This window comes from Mercurialis annua, linkage group LG1-X (genome assembly GCF_937616625.2).
Source record: "Mercurialis annua linkage group LG1-X, ddMerAnnu1.2, whole genome shotgun sequence".
NCBI lineage: Eukaryota > Viridiplantae > Streptophyta > Magnoliopsida > Malpighiales > Euphorbiaceae > Mercurialis > Mercurialis annua.
Window position 1 is genome coordinate 51,777,286 of NC_065570.1, and position 21,302 is coordinate 51,798,587.

The 21,302-nt window shown below is 30.1% G+C and overlaps 2 protein-coding genes across 2 annotated transcripts; one reads left to right on the top strand and one right to left on the bottom strand.

Moving 5' to 3' along the window:
- Nucleotides 1-4,961: 4,961 nt before the first annotated feature.
- LOC126665799 (pentatricopeptide repeat-containing protein At1g31430-like) lies at nucleotides 4,962-8,549 on the bottom strand. Its single transcript, XM_050358717.2, has 2 exons — nucleotides 5,288-8,549; nucleotides 4,962-5,195 (listed from the first exon to the last, which is right to left on the bottom strand). Exon 1 carries the CDS (start codon nucleotides 8,545-8,547, stop codon nucleotides 6,544-6,546), a length of 2,004 nt encoding a protein of 667 aa, XP_050214674.1. The 5' UTR covers nucleotides 8,548-8,549; the 3' UTR covers nucleotides 4,962-5,195; nucleotides 5,288-6,543.
- Nucleotides 8,550-15,570: 7,021 nt separating this feature from the next.
- On the top strand, nucleotides 15,571-17,306 carry LOC126665741 (GDP-fucose transporter 1). Its single transcript, XM_050358633.2, has one exon. It carries the CDS (start codon nucleotides 16,059-16,061, stop codon nucleotides 17,079-17,081), a length of 1,023 nt encoding a protein of 340 aa, XP_050214590.1. The 5' UTR covers nucleotides 15,571-16,058; the 3' UTR covers nucleotides 17,082-17,306.
- The last annotated feature ends 3,996 nt before the right edge of the window (nucleotides 17,307-21,302 follow it).

Here is a 21,302-nt window from a genome sequence, read left to right on the forward strand (position 1 = left end):
GTTAAAATAGTGTAAATATTTTGCAAAAAACAGGTATTTGGAAAATAATCCCATAAAAGTCTATATAAAAGATAATTTAAAATACTTATTCTAATCAATCTAATCAATTTGCATGATTTAGGCTTTATTTTATACTATATTTTTGATGCCATGATATTATTTTTGATGCCATGATATTTTAATTGTCAATTTGCTTTGTGCTACATACCCATTTTTAAGACAATGATGAACCTCATTTTCTAAAATAAAGTAAAATAAAAGCATCCACTCACTAAACTTTCATGTACGGACCACCACCCTCCCCAGGAGTCTCATTCCCTTGACCGAAAACCCTAAATTTTACCAAATCTCTAAGATATACCCCATGAAAGAATATTATTTTGAGCATACACAAGTCTTGATTTACTATATCAATTTGATGCCACATTTACTTATTCCGAATTTCTGACATAAAATATTAATAAACATGGCATTTAATTTATTAAATAAGTATAACACATTCATATAAATTAGAAATGATTAAACCGACGTGTCTGCTGATATATCAATTGAAGTCGCGATAGGGCGGACCACATATTAAACTTTCATGCCATGCACACACTAGAAGCCCTAAAACACACTCCTCAACGTGGTAGACACAACAAAAAGAATTCAATACCTTTTTCTATCTCTATTTATGCACCACATTCTATAACACAACTCATATCACATATTCTACCCTGTAATCTTCATCTTTCAAAAAAAACATCATATTGAAAAAATGTCTCAATTGTCCAGAAATATTGCCTCTTGGTGCAATATTGTTGCTGAAGATGAAAATGGTATCGATGAGTATTCTTTTGCACCTGCACCAAAATGCGATATTGAGAGAGATGGAGATGATGATGATACGGATTATGATTACGCTCCTGCAGCATCCATGGATGGTGATGACGATGATGATGATGACAAGGACTGTGCTCCGGCTGCTTGAGCTATGATACTTTTATAATAGTCAATTATCTATCATGTAAGAAATTTAGAGGTTAAGGATTTCTTCTCCCTGATTAATTAACTTTATGTGAAAAAATTTATGGAGAGGGAGGGATGTTTTAGCTAGCTAAGCGACTATGTATTTTCATGCGATACTTGATGAAGAGAGATTAGTGGTTTCGTAGCTATATATATGTGTATTTAGGTTCGCTAGTTTTAAATTAATAAATTAACAATATTTATTATTATAAAGTTGCTTGTTTGTTTTTAGTGGTATTAGTATAGTTTAATCAATTAATTAATTTCTTCATTAGAAACATGTGAAAGATAATTATCTAATTTGTACTTAACTAATATAAGCGAAAACATTAGAAAATAATTTTATTTCTCAAACAATAATTCCTCTGATGTGTGCACGCATGATAAACAATCTCATTGTTTATATAATCATAATATTAATTAAAGAATGAATGAAAGGGATGCATGGCATATACTACTAATTAGTGTCTTAATCACTGACAAATCAACAAATCTACCTCATACAAAGTTCAAAATCAGTCATGCTAGTATAATCCGCAGAAGTTTTATTATTAGGAAATCAGCATGAAAAAGTTGGAGGATTAATTATATAATTAAGCATAGTATATTTCCATTTTTTTAATGCTCTTGTGCGTGAACTTTTTTTGTTTTGAAAATCCTCTTGTGCATGAACTTTTTTTTTTTTGATAATTCTTGTGCATGAACTTAAAACTGCATTTGTGCTATTGATAAATTCTTATGAATGTATAACATTATATATTCAATAAATAAGGCATGTGTTTTAAGTGTTTCACTATTTTAAAGTATATTTAATATATGCATATAATTATTCGAAAAATCCAAAATTTACCACTTTTATATAGCATAATTTGAAGAGTTTTATTTCAGTTGTAATCAAATTGGCTCAATTAAATTACTTGAGTTTGATTTTACTCATATGCAAGACTAATCCTATTTAATCTATTCAATTAAAAGATTTATCTATTATTAAAGAAAACTTTCAAATTATGTCATTATTAAAAAAAATAAAAACTACAACCATTTATTTTAAAAAAAAAACAATTGGGCCGTTAATATACAATCATCGGCTGTATGAGTGTGTGCATGTACTGTGCATGAGTGGCTTCGCGCGCACGCGCGTGCATGTATGGGTGTGAGTGTGTGAGGGTAGATGTGTGCACGTATGTGAGTGTGCGCATGTATATGGATGTAGGTGCACGCGCGCGCATGTGTAGGGCTAACAATTTCTAAAACGACTCATTTAAAAAATACAAAATAAAATTAAATAGGTTTGAATTGAGTTTATATGGATATGAGTCATAAACGAGTCAGCAGTCTAAAACAAGTTCAAATCTGTTTATGAATTATGTTAATTAGTTAAACTATTGTATGTGGCCAAATATACTTATATAACACATGTAGCTTATTAATTGTTGTTTGTTGTATAGAGATTGATGGTTGTTTAGTTAAAACATATGTTGAACAAATTATCATTGGTAAATGTGTTAAACAAGTTTCTCATGTGAGCTTTTTAAAGCAGGTTAGACAATTTAACATGTGTTAACCCGTTAAATAATTTGTAATGTTTGAGTTTTGCATTTTGACACTATAAATAAAGAGGTCGTATTTGAGTTAAAAAAATATGTCTATTTTTAAATGGATACATGATCACACTTATAACACAGTGAGACAAATTGTCAGCCTTACACACATGCGCGTGCCCGTGTGTGAATGTGCACGTTTGCTTGTGTAGATCTCTCTGTGCCATACATGTCAAAATGGGTTTCGCATTTTGACACAATTAATTGAAGCTTGTTCAGCTTTTATTAGTTTCATAAGCATGCCAAATTCTAATGTACGTGTTAAACAATTAACCTTTTGCAGGAGGAAGAACTGAGAGGTGCAGTACTCCTTATTTTGCAAACAAGTAGGTTAGGACTATTTCTCTCGACAGTCAAAAAATGTTTACAGTTCTAACCTACTTGTTTGCAAAATGTTTACAGTTCAAAAGAGAACAAATAGAGACTTCCTAAACAAAAATAATAAAATATAGAAACCTCAATATGGATTTTTCGTTAAAAAATAACATGCAGGTTTCGGCTGTTGGAGGCAACTCAAGGGGAACTTGAGCGAGACCGATTCAGGGGTGGGTAAAGATGAATTCTGATAAAGTGTAAAATGGAACATGAGGGTTGGCATTATAGGAAGGGACAGTGAGCACTGTTGTAGCCAAGAATTGAAACTAAAAGAGGCAAAATATAATATTTTTTATATACTTCCTCCGTCCCATTTTATTTGTCCACTAGATTATATTTAAATGTCTCAAAATAATTGTCACAATTGTATTATATACACATATTTTCCTGTTTTACCCTTAATATTAATGGATATTATTCTTGCATTTGTGTTGGCATTTAATGTTATTATTATTGTATTGACTATTTTTCTTTTTCTAATATAGTAATTCTAAATTAATTCAAGATTCAAAAAAAGGTACAAAAAGAAGAATTGTTAGTATTTAATGTTTTCTTAATATGTGTGAAAATAGAAAGTGAACAAATAAAATGTGACCGAGGGAGTACTATATAAAACTAGGAGAGATTCTTAGGTAGACTCAGTTCACCACGTCATCCGTGAACTAACCTATCATATAATGACACGTCATTAAAATGATGGCAATTTTGTAAATTCGTTTATTAATTATTTACACTTTTAAATAGTAATATTACAAGATTGCCATCATTTTAATGACGTGTCATTATGTGATAGGCTTAGTCTACGGATGACGTGGTGGACTGAGTTTACCTAAAAATTTCTCATAAAACTAGATAACATGATAAATGTATGCAAGTCGAATCGAACCGAGTTGATAAATTTAGGTTTATTGAATTTAATATTATGAAATGAAATTAGTTTTTCAATTGAATTTGGTTTCTTTTCATAATATTAGGTTAGTTTTTTTTTTCAAAAAGTTTAATTTAAATTGCTTGTTTTGATACTCTCAAGAAACGACAAATTTAAATTTAATAAATTCATTGCTTTCTAAATTAAAAGACATAAAAGTCCTTTTATATATATATTTACATTGTTAAACAAATAATTTTTATATAATATTAATAAATAATTTAATTATCGTTTATTGACTCTTATTTTACAATTCAAATACTACCTGAGTGAGTTTTTTGATATTAGAATATGAAAACATTAATAATTTTACAGTTTGATTTTACATAGTCGATAATAATATTAAATAAAAAATATTTAATTTAATCATAAATAATAATTATAATATAAATAAGTGTATCTTATAAAGTAAAACAAACATCTTTTATATAAATTTTAGTATAGTTAGTTAAGAATACATTAGAAAAATATTTATAAAATGTTAAGAAAGCTCTATTTATCTGAGTTTTTTTTTTCTTCTGGAAAAGTCACTTTCATAGTTAAAGGGAGTCAAATTCTCAATTTTCCGAAAAATAAAATGTATAACTTGAATCAAATAAGAAAATTTTGCTATTTCTCAGAAGGTAAAACTTCTCTAATCTACTTACCTTCAACAAAGCGAGGTCTTAGTTTGGTTTTAGATATAAATAAATTTTAATTAAGTTTAATTTAATGAAAATCAAACCAAAATGATCAAACAAAAAGAAATTAATCTAACCAACCGATTTGGTTCGGTTTGATTTAAAAAGCTCAATCCCTGAAAATTTTGATTCGATTCACTTTCTTAAACATAAAATTACCGAATGCATACATATTTGTATATGTACTATATTAAATTTAAAAGGTCATCATATAACAGACCAAAAAGTTGTTCATTCTATTTTCATCGCCTCATCACCAACCCGAAAGGCCAGAACTCACTTTGCGTAATAAAACTCTTATTAGCCAGAACTCACTTTGTGTAATAAAACTCTTATTAAATTAGATATTTTTGGACAACTAGATAATTAAAAATAACTAAAAATAATATAACGAAAATATTATTAATCATCTATTAATAATTGATATTACTCGTAGTAGTAATTTATACATATTATATACCATAAAGAATAACTAACAATTTGCTTGTATTAAAGGCATTTGTAAAGATATTAAATTAATAAAGGCACTTACAAAGTGCAAATTTGAAATGGCGGCGCATGACATGTCATTGCTGAAGTGTCATTTAGAATTCTTGGAGACTGGAGTAGACCATCAAGAAAAATACACGTCAGAAACAAAAACATTCTTGAAATCGAAAACGAGTAAGAAGCATCAGGCTAACCACACTCACCACGTGCTCGTCTTGAGTTCACCATCTTCTACTTCCTCTATATAATCATCACCACATCTCTTTAACTTTCTCATCATAAACACCCAGTTCCATCTTTTTTCATAGAAATCTCACCACATTACACAAAAATGTCTTTATTTTCCGTATCCAAAGCCATTTCAATCTCTCCCTGCAATAAGCCTGCAAATGATGATCATGATGACAATGGATATTGTTATATCGCACCAGCACCTTGCTTTGAAGGTGATGGGGATGATGATGATGGAGATTATGACTATGCTCCTGCAGCATCCATGCACGGTGATGATGACGACGACGACTGTGACTGCGCTCCTGCTGCATAACCATATATATATTCGATGCTGATTATGCCATTTTTTATGCACTAATGTCAATATTCATGATATCATGAGGTTTTATATATAACTCGAGCTTTTGTAGGTCAGGATGGTAGTGAGATGTATCTCCCTATTTAATTGACTAATTCAAATATGTAATGACATTATCTCAGTCTTCTGTGTTGTGATATTTTTTGTTCCTAAACTAGAGGTTTGTTAAACTGAAGTGGAGGAAATAAAATTATATAATTATTAGTGCGTAATCTTTTCATTACTATATTGTTTAAGAAGTGTATTAATTAATGCAGCACTGTCTAAAGGAGAATAATGTGTTTGGAGTCTTGTGTTAATATTTTATGTTTTGATAGAGAAAAAGGGCCAAAAGAAAGTGACATGTCTGATATGGTAAACAGAATTGCATTTTTCTATTGAACAGAGATACGGTTTCCTAATTAAGTAATGTTTTGTCTTGCTCTAATCATTGAGATTAAAAATGATCACATGAATATGATCTCATGCCACTTGAACTAAATGTCATGGTGTCAATAAACAAATGGACAAATTATAACTTTCTGGGGCTGAATTTGGGTTTTACACCAAAAAAAAAATGGAACCGAAACTAATGCACAATTGTATTACCTCTTGTAGTTCCCTGTTTATTTTTGTTGTGCTTCCTCTGTATCCAAGCAGAAGCTTTGCAGCATTGCTGAGTGCATAAGTGATGAAAAAAGACACTCCAAGCAATAACATTTCATTGGCTCAAGTCCTACATTATGAGGTCTCGTTCCGTTTCCAGATATCTTTTTTAAAACTCTAAATTTTTTATATTGATAACCGTATTGTTTTGCCGTTTTCTGTTTCAATGTTTCTGTTTATGTGAAATGAAGAAACCAACAAACTTCTTGAAGTTCACTGATATTAGCATTTCTCTTGTCCATCAAAAGTCGAATCATCTCTTTCCATATAATTATTGTCTGAATCTGACAACGGTTTGGCAATTCCATCCAATATTGAAAGTATTTCTTTCATTTCAGGATGAGATGGATGCCCCGAAAAAAACTCATGACTGATACCATCAACTTCAATTGAGCTACAACCCGGCGTCTTTTTGACCCCAAGATCTTTCATTTTCCTTCTCACCTTTGTCACATCTTCCCATCTGTCTGCAAAGGCATACATATTGGCAAGAAGAGTATGCACACTGGAATCACTTGATTGAATTTTTGCCAGCTGTTTCGCAATCCGCTCACCCATCTCAACATTCCCATAAATTCTGCAAGCACTAAGCAAAGAGCTATAAAGTTGAACTGTTGTAGCGTTATTGCCATCTGGTATCTTCTTTATTAACTCCTCAGCTTCATCTAGCAGTCCAGCTCGACCGAGCAAGTCAACTAGACATCCATAATGTTCTGATTTTGGCTTAATTTGATACAACGTTGTCATAGAATTAAACAACTCGCGGCCTTCCTCAACTAATCCTCCATGACTGCAGGCGCTTAAAACACCGATAAATGCAATATCATCTGGTTTAACCCCAGCTTGTTTCATTTGCGAAAACAATTCGAGTGCCTTGCTTGTTTTCCCGTTCGTGGCAAGCGCACATATGATTGAAGTCCACACGGGTGTATCCTTTACGCGCAACCCAGAGAAAATCTCCAAAGCTTTTTCTATGCACCCACATTTTGCATACATTTCTATCAAAGCATTGCCAACAACTGCATCTACAGAAATTCTGTTATCCTCTATAAATCCATGAATCCACTGCCCTTGCTCGATAGCTCCCGTTTGAGCACAGCCTGTTAATAGAGAAACAACTATGAATTTATCCGGTTTAACTCTTTTAACTTGCATTTCTCTAAAAAGTGCCACTGCCTCGTCAAATCGGTTAAACTGCACATACCCATTAATCATAGCTGTCCAAATAACAACATCTCGAACTGAACTCCTATCGAACAACCTTCTAGCTTCTTTTAGCTCACCTCTGTTTGCATAACCACTTACCATACTAGTCAAACAAATGACATTTTTTGAAGGCATATCTTCAAACATTGCTCGGGCTAAACTCAAACAGCCACACTTGCAATACATATCAATCAATGCATTTCCAATAATAGAAGTAGAATCAATATTTTCCCTAACATAATCATGAATTTCCTTACCAAGTTCCAATCTTTTCAATGCTGTGCAAGCTGAAAGAGTACTCACAATAGTAGCTTCATCAGGCATCAAACAACTCTCATCTCGCATACGACAAAAAACATTTATAGCATCCTCAAATCTTCTACATCTAACGTAACTAGAAATCATCACATTCCAAGAAACCACATCTCTTTCAGGCATTTCATCAAACAGCTTGGCCATACTATCAATCAAACCAAATTGACCATACATATCAATAAGCGAGTTACAGACATAAGGATCAAACTCAAGACCAGATTTTGTGACAACCCCACGCAATTTTTCAGCCGCTAAAACATCTCCCAAGTAACCAATCGCCTTACAAACAAATGGGTAGGTGAAATTATCAGGCCACAACCCCTCTTCTCTCAACTTAGAAAAAAACAAAAGACATTTTGTATAGCTTCGATTCTTAGCAAAAGCTTTGATCATGAGATTGTAGATAAACAAACCTGGGTTCTGTATGTAATTGAATATTTTCTCTGCATAGCTGAGGTTTCCTTTAGATGGGTCAGTACAGAAGGCGATGAGGTTTTTGAGAGAAACATTGTCTTGGTGGAGACCAAGCCGGAAGATGTGGGCATGGATTTGCTTGAGATGGGTCATTGATTTGCATTCTTTAAGAGTGGTTATGTAAGAACCTTTGCTAAGAGGTTTTGCAAAGGAGCAGAATACGCTTGGTTTTTGAAGGCCATGGCGGGAAATTAACCGCAGTAACTGTAATTTGTGTTGTGGATTTTGCATCGTGTTTCGGCCACCGTTATTCTGGCTCTTGTACCGCTCTTATTACGCCATGATCACGGACCCGTTCTCTCAACCCATATTGTTTGATAAGGCCCAGTCCAACTCGAATATTATTATTTTTTTGCCAAAGATAGCAATATATAAATATATAAGAAGAAAGGTCATCTCCTGAAGATGATGAACCGATCTTAAGCAAAAGAAATAAAAGTGGACTTCGTCGCTACTATTGAGCCATCCAAATACACATTCGTTTACCAAATTAGAATACGAAAACGTAAATAATTTGCTAAACGAACGGTAGCAATATAATATAGAACAATAAAAACTTAAAAGAGGGAATTACTTACCGTTAAAAAAGATATTAGTATAAGTATTACCTTAATTGTAGAGCGCATTACTGAAATGTCGAGACCATTCAGAACAAAACACACCGTCATAGCTTACTTGAACATTTAAATTAAAAAATAGTATATTGAAAAGTTAATTTAAAGCTTACCGTATAGTAGAGGCGGTCCATTAGTAGAGAAAAATCCACCGATTGTCAACGGAGAGAGTAAGAAGTGTTTGGTAGGCCCCTCATTTAAAAGTATATGTCCAAAAAATAAAAAACACAAACAAATAAAGTATTAACATTTATATTTATAAATTAATATTTTATAAAACATTTAAACTATTTTTTTAAGATAACAATATATAAATATATAATAAGAAAGGTCATCTCATGAAGATGATGAAATCTCTTGCAATAAAAGAACTAAAAATGGACTTCGCGGCTACTATTTGAGCCATTCAATTACACATTTATTTAACAAATTAAATACCAATATGTAGATAATTTTTCAAACAAACGGTAGCAATAACAAATAATAAACATAAAATAATAAAAAAAAAAAATTACTTACAGTTGGTAGCGGTTAATGTGCTATAAATATTATCTTGATTTTGTAAAAAAAACAAAAATTGAAATGTCGAGATCATCCAGAGCAACAATCACCAGCATAGAAAACCAGATTTTTTAAATTAAGAATAGTAATAAATTTAATTTGTTCTTACCTGACAGTGACAATGTCCAATGAGGTAGTCGAGAAAGGATGTGAGCCAGAGGGGCTATTTGAGAAGCCCCTCTTGCCTAAATAAATATTATAAAAATACTTTATATATGTGATATAAACATCCATAAAGAGGAAATAAACACCCAATTGTGGATGAAATAGAGACAACATACTACCAAAAGCAACTCGATAAAAATCAATCTGATTATGATATTTTTGGATGCTAGAAACATATAGTTGCAATTTGAACAGTCCAAACTAACTAATATCAAATTATTTACAATCATCAAAAGTAATTCAAAATACTGATTTAGATTAAGGACCAGAAATAGGAGTTGTTATATCAATGAGTTGCGAACTAGTGATTATTTTAGTGGCCATGATTTCATAAAATTATTCAAAGAAATTAGAATATCCAAAATATACCAATTTTCTAAATCACAGCGTACATTTTCAATCAAAAAACAAGAAAATAACGAAATTCAAACATTTAATTTGGATAAAAAATAATTCATTTGGATAAATAAAAAAAATTAGTTATATGAAATGTTTCCAAAATTTTAAATCTAGTGTTAAAAGAAAACAGTTACAATAATAAAACAAAAAAAGTCAAAAAGTAAAAAACTGGATAATTAGTTAGATTTTTAGAACCAAACGTGAGAAAAAATGAAGCAAAAGCTGAGTAAAAATCATAACAAAAACTTTGATAAAATGAAAAAGAGAAACAAATCTAATTCATGGCAACATTGTTATTATTTTCTTAAATTTTATTACCAATAAAAAATAGCAAAACCAATATTTATATTTACTTAGTTGGACGTATGTTCTCCAGACTGTTTCAATAACATCAACATGCATTAAAAGTTTCTAGCACTAATAGATCGAAAATTTATTTGTTTCGGCTAATTTATTCAAAGAATTATAACATTTTAAGATGCAATTTGCCTTGGATTTCTTTCCAAAAAAGTAAAAGAAGGAAAATTTTGTTCTATATATGACCGTTATTAAAAAAATGGACAAACCGCTTATTCTATTAAAATATGAGATGATATATGGCGTCTATGAAGATGAATTTTTGAGGTATTACCATATACAATCAAGTAAAAGCCACAAACTGAAAATTAAATCAAGGGCTTTTTAGATAAATACCAAAAAAAGATAAAATATTCTCAAAAATACTATCTCAAATTTTTTTTTTTAGAAATACAATTTGTACTTTTTTTTACAAAAATAACTTTTGTTATTCTCATAATTTTTTTTTTAATCTCATAAATACGATTTTGGTTACCCAGCGGTATACTAACACCGTTGGTTAACCAACAAATAAAACGATTACAAATTCAAACCTCTATTTTTATTAAACTAGTTGAAAATTGTATTATAAACCCCTCTGTCTTCATCACCGCAAGAGCAATCAACAAATAAAACTTAAATCGTTTTTTTTTAATTCTAAAATTATTGATTAACCATTAGTTATTCATTTGTTAACCAACAATATATTAAAAACAAAGGTCGTTGGTGTACCTTTAGTACACCATTGGTTAAATAGTAACAAAAATAAAAATCAACAACAGTTAACTAACGATTTTATTAATAATATATTCAAAATAACATTTATTATAAGTTATCCAACGGTTTACCTAATGTTAACTATTGATTACCCAACACCCAAATATATCACTTAATTCTCACAAGTATTTTTTTCAAACACCTAGAGTGCAACATGCTGTCTAACACAAAAAATCGAACCAGAAACATAAAATTCAGCAACGGTGTTTACTAACGATTTCATTAATGATATATCGCAAATAAAAATTAAAGGTTACCTAACGGTTTACCCAATGTTAACCATTGGTTACCCAACACTCAAAAAAATATTACAATTCTCATAAGCATTTCTTCAAACACCTAGAATGTAAAGTTGTGCGACACAAGAAAATCGAACCCAGCAACCATAAAACATATAATTTGATAGTTAAGCAAATCACCATCTAAACTTATACATATCAACAAATTTAGAAAAAAATTGAAAAGAGATTGAAAACCAAAAATTTGAAAAATCAACTTTTATCCTTTGATTAGCAATTTATTTTTTTCTATGGCAGCGGAGATTCATGAATCTCCATCGTCGACAGTGGAGGCTCTGCGTCTTCTTAACTAACAGCGACGACCGGTGATTTCTTCGGTAGCGGCAATGACCTTAATCCAGTAGCAGTGACAGTCAGTCCGGTTAGAAGATGAAGAATCGAACATGAGATAATCAGCGCATGAGCCCCATGAACGGCGGCGGCTGCAAGTCCACCGGCGAACGGCGTCAACAGTTGCTTCCTCTGCTTCCCCTCTTATTTACTCTTTACTGTTATGGCTTTAAGTTTGATTTGAAGAAATTAGGTTATGAAAGGATTAGATGAGTATTTGATATTTGTGTAAAATCAAAAGTATATAAAATCAAAAAAGAAAAGAACTAATTGTATTTTTCAAAAACAAAAGATATGGACGTATTTATCTAATTAAGTTCATAAATTGTAGTAGTTTGTCTAATTAACTCTTAAATCAAACCCAGCAATAATCTTAGCAAAGAGAGAAAGACAGATAACAAAAAGCATATTATGCACACAGATAACATATAATAATTTCATATTATGAACACAGATGGAAACCAAATATATTATGTGGACATGTATAGGCAGTCCAACTCGAATATGCTTGAACCATTTTGCAAACGGTTTTTCTGTGCGGTTCAGAAGTGAAAAAGTCCAAACCCATCAATTTTTAAGAAATTGAAAATCAAACTGAATTTTTGGATAAAATTTGGTTCGGTTTGATTTTAGATTTTATTAAAACAGAAAAATAATATTAATTTTTAAATATTTAAAGATAAATATAAAAATTAAATTTAAAAAGTAAAAAATATTAAATTTATATATCGAATTTAAGTCAATTTGCATGTATTATACGTTTTTAGCATTTTAATGTATTAAAAGATATTATTCTTGAAAAATGATATTACTTTTTAAAAAAATAAATGAAATATTAATATAGTTTGGATTTTTGTATTTTAAACATTATACTACCTCCATTTTGTTTTGTTTGTCAATTTTTATAATTTTTGATGTACCAAAAAAATTATTTTTATGTTATTAACACATTTTTATTTTTAAAATGGATGAATTTGCTAGGTTGATTAATATAAAGTTAATGGTGTATTTGACAACATCATATTTATCTATCACATTTAATGTATTCTTAATATATATAAAAATAAAAATATGGGAAATAAAATAAGATATATATCATAAATTGAACCAGACACTATATTTGTATTCTTCTTTTAAATAAATTTCAACTATTTTTGTTTGAAAAGTAAATTTAAAATATTTTAAAATTATATTCAAACATGTTTAAAAATATTATATGTTCTGGCTCAATTTGATTTTAAATATTTAAAATTTCATTTATTTTGAATGACTTTATTTTGAATCAAATAATTTAAATTTAAAAGAAAATATAATATATAATGTTTTATAATTTTTATTGTGAAACATATTAAATTTAATTATTTTTAAAAAATGTTTTTCAAAAAAAATAGAACTATATCCAAGCTTATGCTATCGGTAGTGGCATGAGTACACCGGTTGGTTTATTAAATCGAATCAAATTGATCGCAACTAAATTTTTTAATCAAACATATATTTATTAAATTGTAATCAATTTTAAATAATTATTCAGTTCAACTATTATTTTAATTGCCGGATAACCAAATTTATCAATATTTATTATTAAATAATTAAAATAATTATAATTTGGTGTTATTGTTTCATTACATTGAATACAAATTTAGAGTGTAATTGATATTTAAATCTTATAAAAAAATCAAAAACACTTTTCAATTTTTAAAAATTATAAAAATAATATTATATATTTATAATTCGGTTAAATAAATTAATTTAAAAAATTATACTGAAAGTCAAGCTGAATTGGATTAATCAAAATTCTCAAAAACTTTTACCATAATTAAACTAAATCAACCTTAAATTGAATCAAATTAATATTTCAGTTTGATTTGATCGGCTAATTTGATTATGCATAGGGTTATAGACGAATAGAGCTGCTCATGAGCAGTTTAGCATTCATCTCAATAAAAATTCAGTTCGTGTTTGTTTGTATTTGGAACAAATTGGGATCAAACTTAGTCTTATGTTTATTTATTAAAACGAGTCGAGTTTTAACATGTTAATGTGTGACTCGTTTACTTTCAGGAACGGCTTATATATGAACTTGTTTAATAGTTCATTGATGTATTCATTTATCAGCTCATTTTAAGGGGTTTGTGAATTGATTCGTATATGAGCACGATAAAAAAATTCACGAATTAGCTCGTATGCAGAGAAAGATTCAAGATAGGATCAGTAAATGCTTGGGCCCGACCTCAAAATTTAAATGAAAAATTATTTTTTAGCGTATATTTTTCAAGTATGGTATTTATTTATTTTAACTAAACCGTGCCCTACCTCAAATTACATTCTGGCTTTGTCACTGCTTGTATTGTATGTAAATTTGGTTATACGTCTGTAAACTGACCCGACCTCAACTTATTTAATACGTAAATGAACAATCAAGAACCAACCTCGATCAACATCTAAATGAACAAACATGAGCCCGACTCATTAAGTATCTAAATGAATGTCCACGAGCGGAACATGCACATTACAAACTTTCATTTGAAATTCGTATGAATACGAAACAAACATGAACACATCGTTTATATAACAAATTTAACATAAACTTGATTAATTTACAGCGCTGACTGACCCTAGCCATAGGTAAAGACTTTTGTGTATTGAAATTAATGAATGTGCATATGGTAGTATAACTTGTCCAAGAGAAAGGTAGAAACGTAAAAGTGAAGTGAGTTAGATCCGCCACTCCCAATAAAACTTATAGTTCAATTGGTTGCCACATTTTTACATAATGGATGTGAGTTCGTCGATGAACGGAAAAGCTGGATCATGTTTTTAATTTCCTCAAGAATTAGTCTTCCGGTAAAGTCGATCATACGATTCAATAGTTTTTAGCTTTCATTATTTTTAAGCCCCCAGTTTTGTGTTGCACATGTCAAGCACTTTTCTCGATGTAATGGGGTGTTTCAACTTCAAACTTGGAACAAGGATGAATTGCCTAAATAATAAAAAAAAAATCATATTTTTAATTTATATTTTAAAATTTTTAAAATTATATTTTAAATTTTAAATCTCAATTACCGTATTTCTAAATTATAATCTTTAATTTTAAAATAAATTTTAATATATTTTTCACAATTTGACACGTAGTTTAAATAAATTTTACTATATTCTTCGCAAAAATACTAGAAGTTTAAACTATACGTCAAATATAAAGGATATTTAAATTTTACCACAAGTTCAAGTGTGCTCAACGCAGCAATGAAAGTATGATCTGAATGGATGAATATTTTCATTAGTTTTAAAATTTTCTAAATTGAGTTTATTTTTAGCTTTATTAGTTGTTTGTTTAGAGATCAAAGATAGTACACATGTAAAAAGTTGAAATATAAACTAATAAAAATTCGAGACAATAAATAATATTGATAAAAATTCAGATATTATTGATATAATTTTTCCAAATAATCTTTTTAAAATCAGACTAAAATAGAGTAAATTATCACCATCTCTAGATTTAGTTTAAAATTATTATTTTTGTTATATTTTAAATTAAAAAGTTTATTATTTTATTTTAGTTTTTATGTACTAAATAAGTAAAAAAATTTGGAATTATAAGAGGATTTTAGTTGAGTAAAAGTATATTAAAACAAAATTTGTATCTTGTTAAAAACTTTGAAATGCTCGATAAGTGTCTACCGACTTGTACTCAAATTGGGAGTCACAGTAAATGGTAAATTAACAATTTAACCCCAAAAACAAAAACATTTTAACCATTCATAGTACAATAATCTTGAAATCACTGTCGTTTCTGTCTTTCCATGATCTCACCATAAAGTCTATGAAAATTGGCTCCTAAATCAAATGCATATTATTTTGTCCTCACTCACACCAATCACAAGTCCCTCAGATTCTTCCCATTTTCATTGAAGATCTGCCTTAAGCTTTGCGTCGGTGACTCCTATATCTATCTACCCTCTTCATTTATTTTATTCAAATTGTGTTTTTAATTGTCAATCTGCTCGCCTTTGCGTACTCAACTTCCATCCAATCTTGTTAATTTAATTGCTTTCTTTGCTTCTAATTTCTTGCCCCAATTTATATTTAAATACCCATTTCTCTGATTTTGCAATAATGAAATCTGTCTTCAGCTCTTGTTTCTCTTCAAAAATGGCATTTTATTGATAAAGTTGTGAAATTTCCTATTTGAATTTTAAAAGTTTGCTGATTTTTTTTGTTTAATCATCCCAATTAGTGTAAACCCAGAAAAGGATATCTGAAAATGTCTTCAATTCGAGTTGATTCTTCAAAGCAATTAGCCACCAGTAGTCTTGTGATAGGTTATGCTATATGTTCAAGCTTGTTAGCTGTGATTAACAAGTTTGCTATTACTAAATTCAATTTCCCTGGTTTATTAACTGCATTGCAGTACTTGGTTTCTGCTTTAGGTGTTTGGGTTTTTGGAAAGTTTGGATTTTTACATCATGATGCTTTCAATTATGAAACTGCTAAGAAGTTTTTACCTGCTGCAATTGTTTTCTATTTAGCAATCTTTACCAATACTAATCTTCTGCGTTATGCTAATGTGGATACTTTTATAGTGTTCAGATCTTTAACACCCCTTTTGGTTGCTATTGCTGACACTATCTTTCGTAAGCAACCGATTCCGTCAAAGCTTACGTTTTTGTCTTTGTTTGTCATATTGGGTGGTGCTGTTGGTTATGTCGCTACTGATTCGGCTTTTACTTTGCGAGCTTACTCTTGGGCATTAGCTTATTTGGTGACTATCACCTCTGAGATGGTTTACATTAAACACATTGTGTCAAATGTTGGGTTGAACACATGGGGTCTTGTGTTTTACAACAATCTGTTGTCGTTGATGATGGCGCCATTGTTTTGGGTTCTCACGGGAGAGTATAATGAGGTGTTTGCTGCTTTAGGATCCAATGCTGGGAATTGGTTTCAATTTGATGCGTTTTTTGCAGTGTCCTTGTCTTGTGTGTTTGGTTTGGCTATTAGTTTCTTCGGATTTGCAGCAAGGAGAGCAATATCTGCAACTGCATTCACCGTCACTGGTGTTGTTAATAAGTTTCTTACGGTTGTGATCAATGTGCTTATTTGGGATAAGCATGCTAGTCCGTTCGGTTTGCTTTGCCTCCTCTTCACGCTTTCTGGAGGCATACTTTATCAGCAGTCGGTTACTAGAATCGGAAATGAGCCGGTCAATAAGCAACCCATCGATGAGAATGATGCAGCTGAAGAGACTGAATTTATCAAAAAAACTGATGGTGATGAAGAGAGCTAAGGGAGGAGCATATCTGGTAAATTGCTTCTGTATTTTATATGGTTTTGTAGCCTGTTTAGTATTGATGACAATTTGATGAGCATTATTGCTAATTATCTTTGTATGGAGGTATAATCTGTGTCACTAGGAATTAAAATTGCATCTTAGTTGTATTAGATAATTAAAAAATGTTGTTTTTTTCATTCTACATATTGTTTAATATTCGATGAATGCTTTGGTCCTTAATTTCTTTTGTTGTGTTCTGCAAATGTGTTATTAGACCTAATTACTTAAATTCTGTGAAAGCTATGGGATTTTTTCCATTAAAACTCGAGATGTTTTTGACAGGTTAATGCTGTTTCTGAATTAGAACTATTATGAAATGGCATCAGTTTGGTTTGATTGGAATTAGATTTTGTGCCATCATTTGATTTAAATGTAACTGCGGTCTGCAACTGCTAGAACACAACGTGCTTACATGAAGGTGTTGCAGTCATTGTTTTTGAACTGTGATCATATAGAATGCACTCTCCAGCTTACATTTTGATGCAGGCCTTGCACTTTCTGATGTTTATTAAAGTCATTAATTGCCTGTTTATAAACTTATATGCTTGATGTGAAGCATAGAGATGAGCAGTTTCATCATATGTCCTGTTTCCTGCAAAAATAATTTTTTCAGATTGGAAGCTGCTCTGCTTCTCATAAAAACAACCATGGTAGGGGGTATGCATTCATTTTAAACCGAATCAAATTAAAATTTTGTTTGTTTTCAAAATCAAACTCAATCAAAACAGTTGGTTTAGTTGACTTTTTTGGTTGGTGGTGCGCTTTGCAATAAAATTGAAAATTTCTTAGATAGACTTAGGCCTCACTTGATTCGTTTTATAGCAATTGCCGGAAAGTTAACTTTCCGGGAAGTGTAGTTCCTGAGAAGTTTGATAAATGTTGCTTGTTTTGATTTTTATTTTCCGGGAAATACGAAATTGATTTTAATATAATATACTATATTTTTAATTAAAAGATATAATTGTCCTTTGATAATTTTTATATTGTTAAATAAATAAGTATTTTTTAAATCGAGCAATAAATAATTTAAATTTTACTTACTAATTCTTATTTTACGATTCAAGTACTATTTGAGAGAGTTTTTTAAATATTAAAATTTATAAATTATATTTTTTTAGTTTAATTTTACATAATATAAAAATTGTCGATAAGAATATCAAATAAAAATATTTAATTTTAATATTAATTATAAAATAATATAGGTATATTTTTTGAAGTAAATAAAAATGTTTTTTATATGAATTTTAGAGAAAAAGAAAGAAAGAGTTAAGGTAAATTAGGAAAATCCATCAAAAATGTTAGGGAAGTTCTACTTTATTGGATTTTGTTAGAAAAATTATTTTCAACTAAAGGGAAGTAAAACATCTAACTTTCCGGCAAGTAAAATGTATAAATTGAATAAAGCAAAAAAAAATTTGCTACTTTTCGAAAAGTACCATTTTTCTAATCTATTTAATCCCAATCAAGCGAGCTCTTAGTACATCATGTTATTCGTAAACTGAGCCAATTATTTTAATATACATAATTAAAATGATGGAATTGATGTTATTTTATTAGATAAAATTGCTCTACATTTGATTATGTAATTTTATTCGGTTTTTACACTGCTATTCGAGAGCTTTCTCGCCCTGGGCCAGGCATAACAAGACCAACTTTATCTTCGGTCCAAATCATAAAATCTGTTGATGATGTTTGACAAGGAATTATCTGTAAGAGGCCCTAGGTTTGATCATGGGAGGGGCGTGTGGATATGACTCAGACTCAACTTGCTTGATTTAACATTTTGGCCATATTTAATTCATGAAATAGGTACGGAATGGAATAACTATTCCGTATACAATGAACATTTTTTACTTTAATTTATGGAATAGTTATTTTATGAAATTACTATTTCATGATTTTGTGGAATAAAAACTTCCCTCAAAAAATAAGAAATAGCTATTTCATTCTTTATGAATTAGCTATTCTATTGCATATTATTCTGTTTCATGAACCAAACATGGCCTTTGGGTTAACCACAAAACTATCCAAAAAATTTCTTCATTTTTAAAAATACGTTCTACTCTAAGGCTATCTTTGGTTCATGGAATAGGTGCGGAATGGAATAAGTATTCTTTACTTTTATTCATGGAGTAGTTATTCCATGGGAATTGTTATTTCTTGATTTTGTGAAATAAACACTCCTCTTAAAAAGTAAATAATGGCTATTCCATATCTTATGAAATAGCCATTCCATTTCATGCTATTTCATTCTATGAACCAAATATAGCCAAATTTGAAAAAAATTATTTCTAAAAGTTGATATTTTTGTCATGTTTTACCGTTATATTTTTACCTATACAAAACACATCGTAGATGTATAGTTGACACCTCAAAAATACATAGTTGACACTTTTTGATATGAAGCGGATAAAGCGAAAACTTTTAGGTGATAAGTGAACCCAACTAGTTTATAGGCTAAATCCATTTAAAGGCCCCTGTATTATACACTTTTTTTTCATATGGTCCCTGTACTAATTTTTCACTTGCCCAAATTCCTCTACATACTATATTTTGTTTAAAAGGTCCTTTTTTGACGGAACCCACAGCACGTAGTCTCACTTTCCGTTTATTTAACAGAATACTCTTTTAATCAAATCACGTCAGAAAAAATGCTGACATAGAAATAAATTAATTATTTTTGGATTAATTGCAAATTAATACACGAACTTTACACTAATTTGCAATTACAACACGAATTTTGAAACTTGGCAATTTAATACACCAACTTTCATTTTTTGGCAAATTAGTACACCGACCAATCATATAACAACACGTGGCTTTATATGATAATATCCACGTTAGTATTTTTCCAGTTCGGTGTATCAATTCGTCAAAAACTAAAAATCAGTGTACCAATTTGCCAAGTTTTAAAGTTTGTGTTATAATTACAAATTAGGGCAAAGTTTATGTATTAATTTGCAATTAACCCATTATTTTTTGTCCCTCTCCTAAAAACTCTCTCTCTCAAATGCCGCCATGAATGTTCCATAAACATTACTTGCAGCCATGTCTCTTAATGTTTCTTACTCCTGCTAAATTTCTCTCCTCTCTTCAAATATTATTCACCAAACTATTTAACAACTTCTTTCTTCAATCTCTTTAATCTCAATTTTTCTCTCATCTTCTTGAATCACATTTTTGAAAGGAACTGCAGATTATTTAAAAACATGATTCAAGAGATCGACTCCACTAAGAAGACGATGATAATGGTTTAATCATCAAACCTAGTGAATCCTCTAAGTCTTTGTCCGTGGTGGGTTAATCGCATCTGGGTATTTTTTGTTCTTGCCAAAATCGCATGTGGGTATTGGAATATGCTACTCATGGTTATTCTTCTTTGGTAAAAAAAAAATTGACTGTGTCTCTTCTAAAGAATTAAATCAAGATCGGCTTTCTAATTTGAAACCGGTTTTTCTTGAAATGGATAAAGAGATTCTGTCTCTGTTTTAATTGAAGATTTTTTGCTGGATTTTCATATTAAATGGACTCCTTATTATTGCAATGTTTCTTACTGTTGGGTTTCTCTTCTTTCTTCAAAAATTATTTGGCAAGAGTGGAATGATGAGATGTATTTGCAGAGCAGTGCCCATGCTTTCAAGAACATGGTTATGCTTTTGCGTAATGCAACAGAAACACCCATTGTAGATGCAGCAGAAATACTAAAATTAAAAGCCATGAAAAGAGATAAATGATGATAATGAAGTGGTAATATTAGTTTATGTTTATGGATTGTTGTTTCTATTTGGAAAGAGCTAAAGTAACAATCAATTGTGTATGAAATTTTGAAAGGTAGTGCTCATAAGGTGTTTGAGAAAATGATTGAAAGAAGGGTACGTATAACTTGACAGTAATATATGTGAACAACATTCACTTCCATGTCAGCATTTTTTTGATGACTTGGCTTGCTTAAAAGATTATTCTGTTAGATAGACGGAGAGTGAAAAATTAGTACAGTAAGTATATAGTACAGGGGCCTTCAGATAGATTTAGCCTAGTTTATATAATAATTTTTATTGGGGCCTATATGTATTATCTAAGTTTGGTCCATGTAATGAATTTATGTGGATTTGGATCTTCAGAAATCATCCCAGGTCCCAGCAACTGTCCATTTATTGGGCCTTGAGAAAAGTGTTC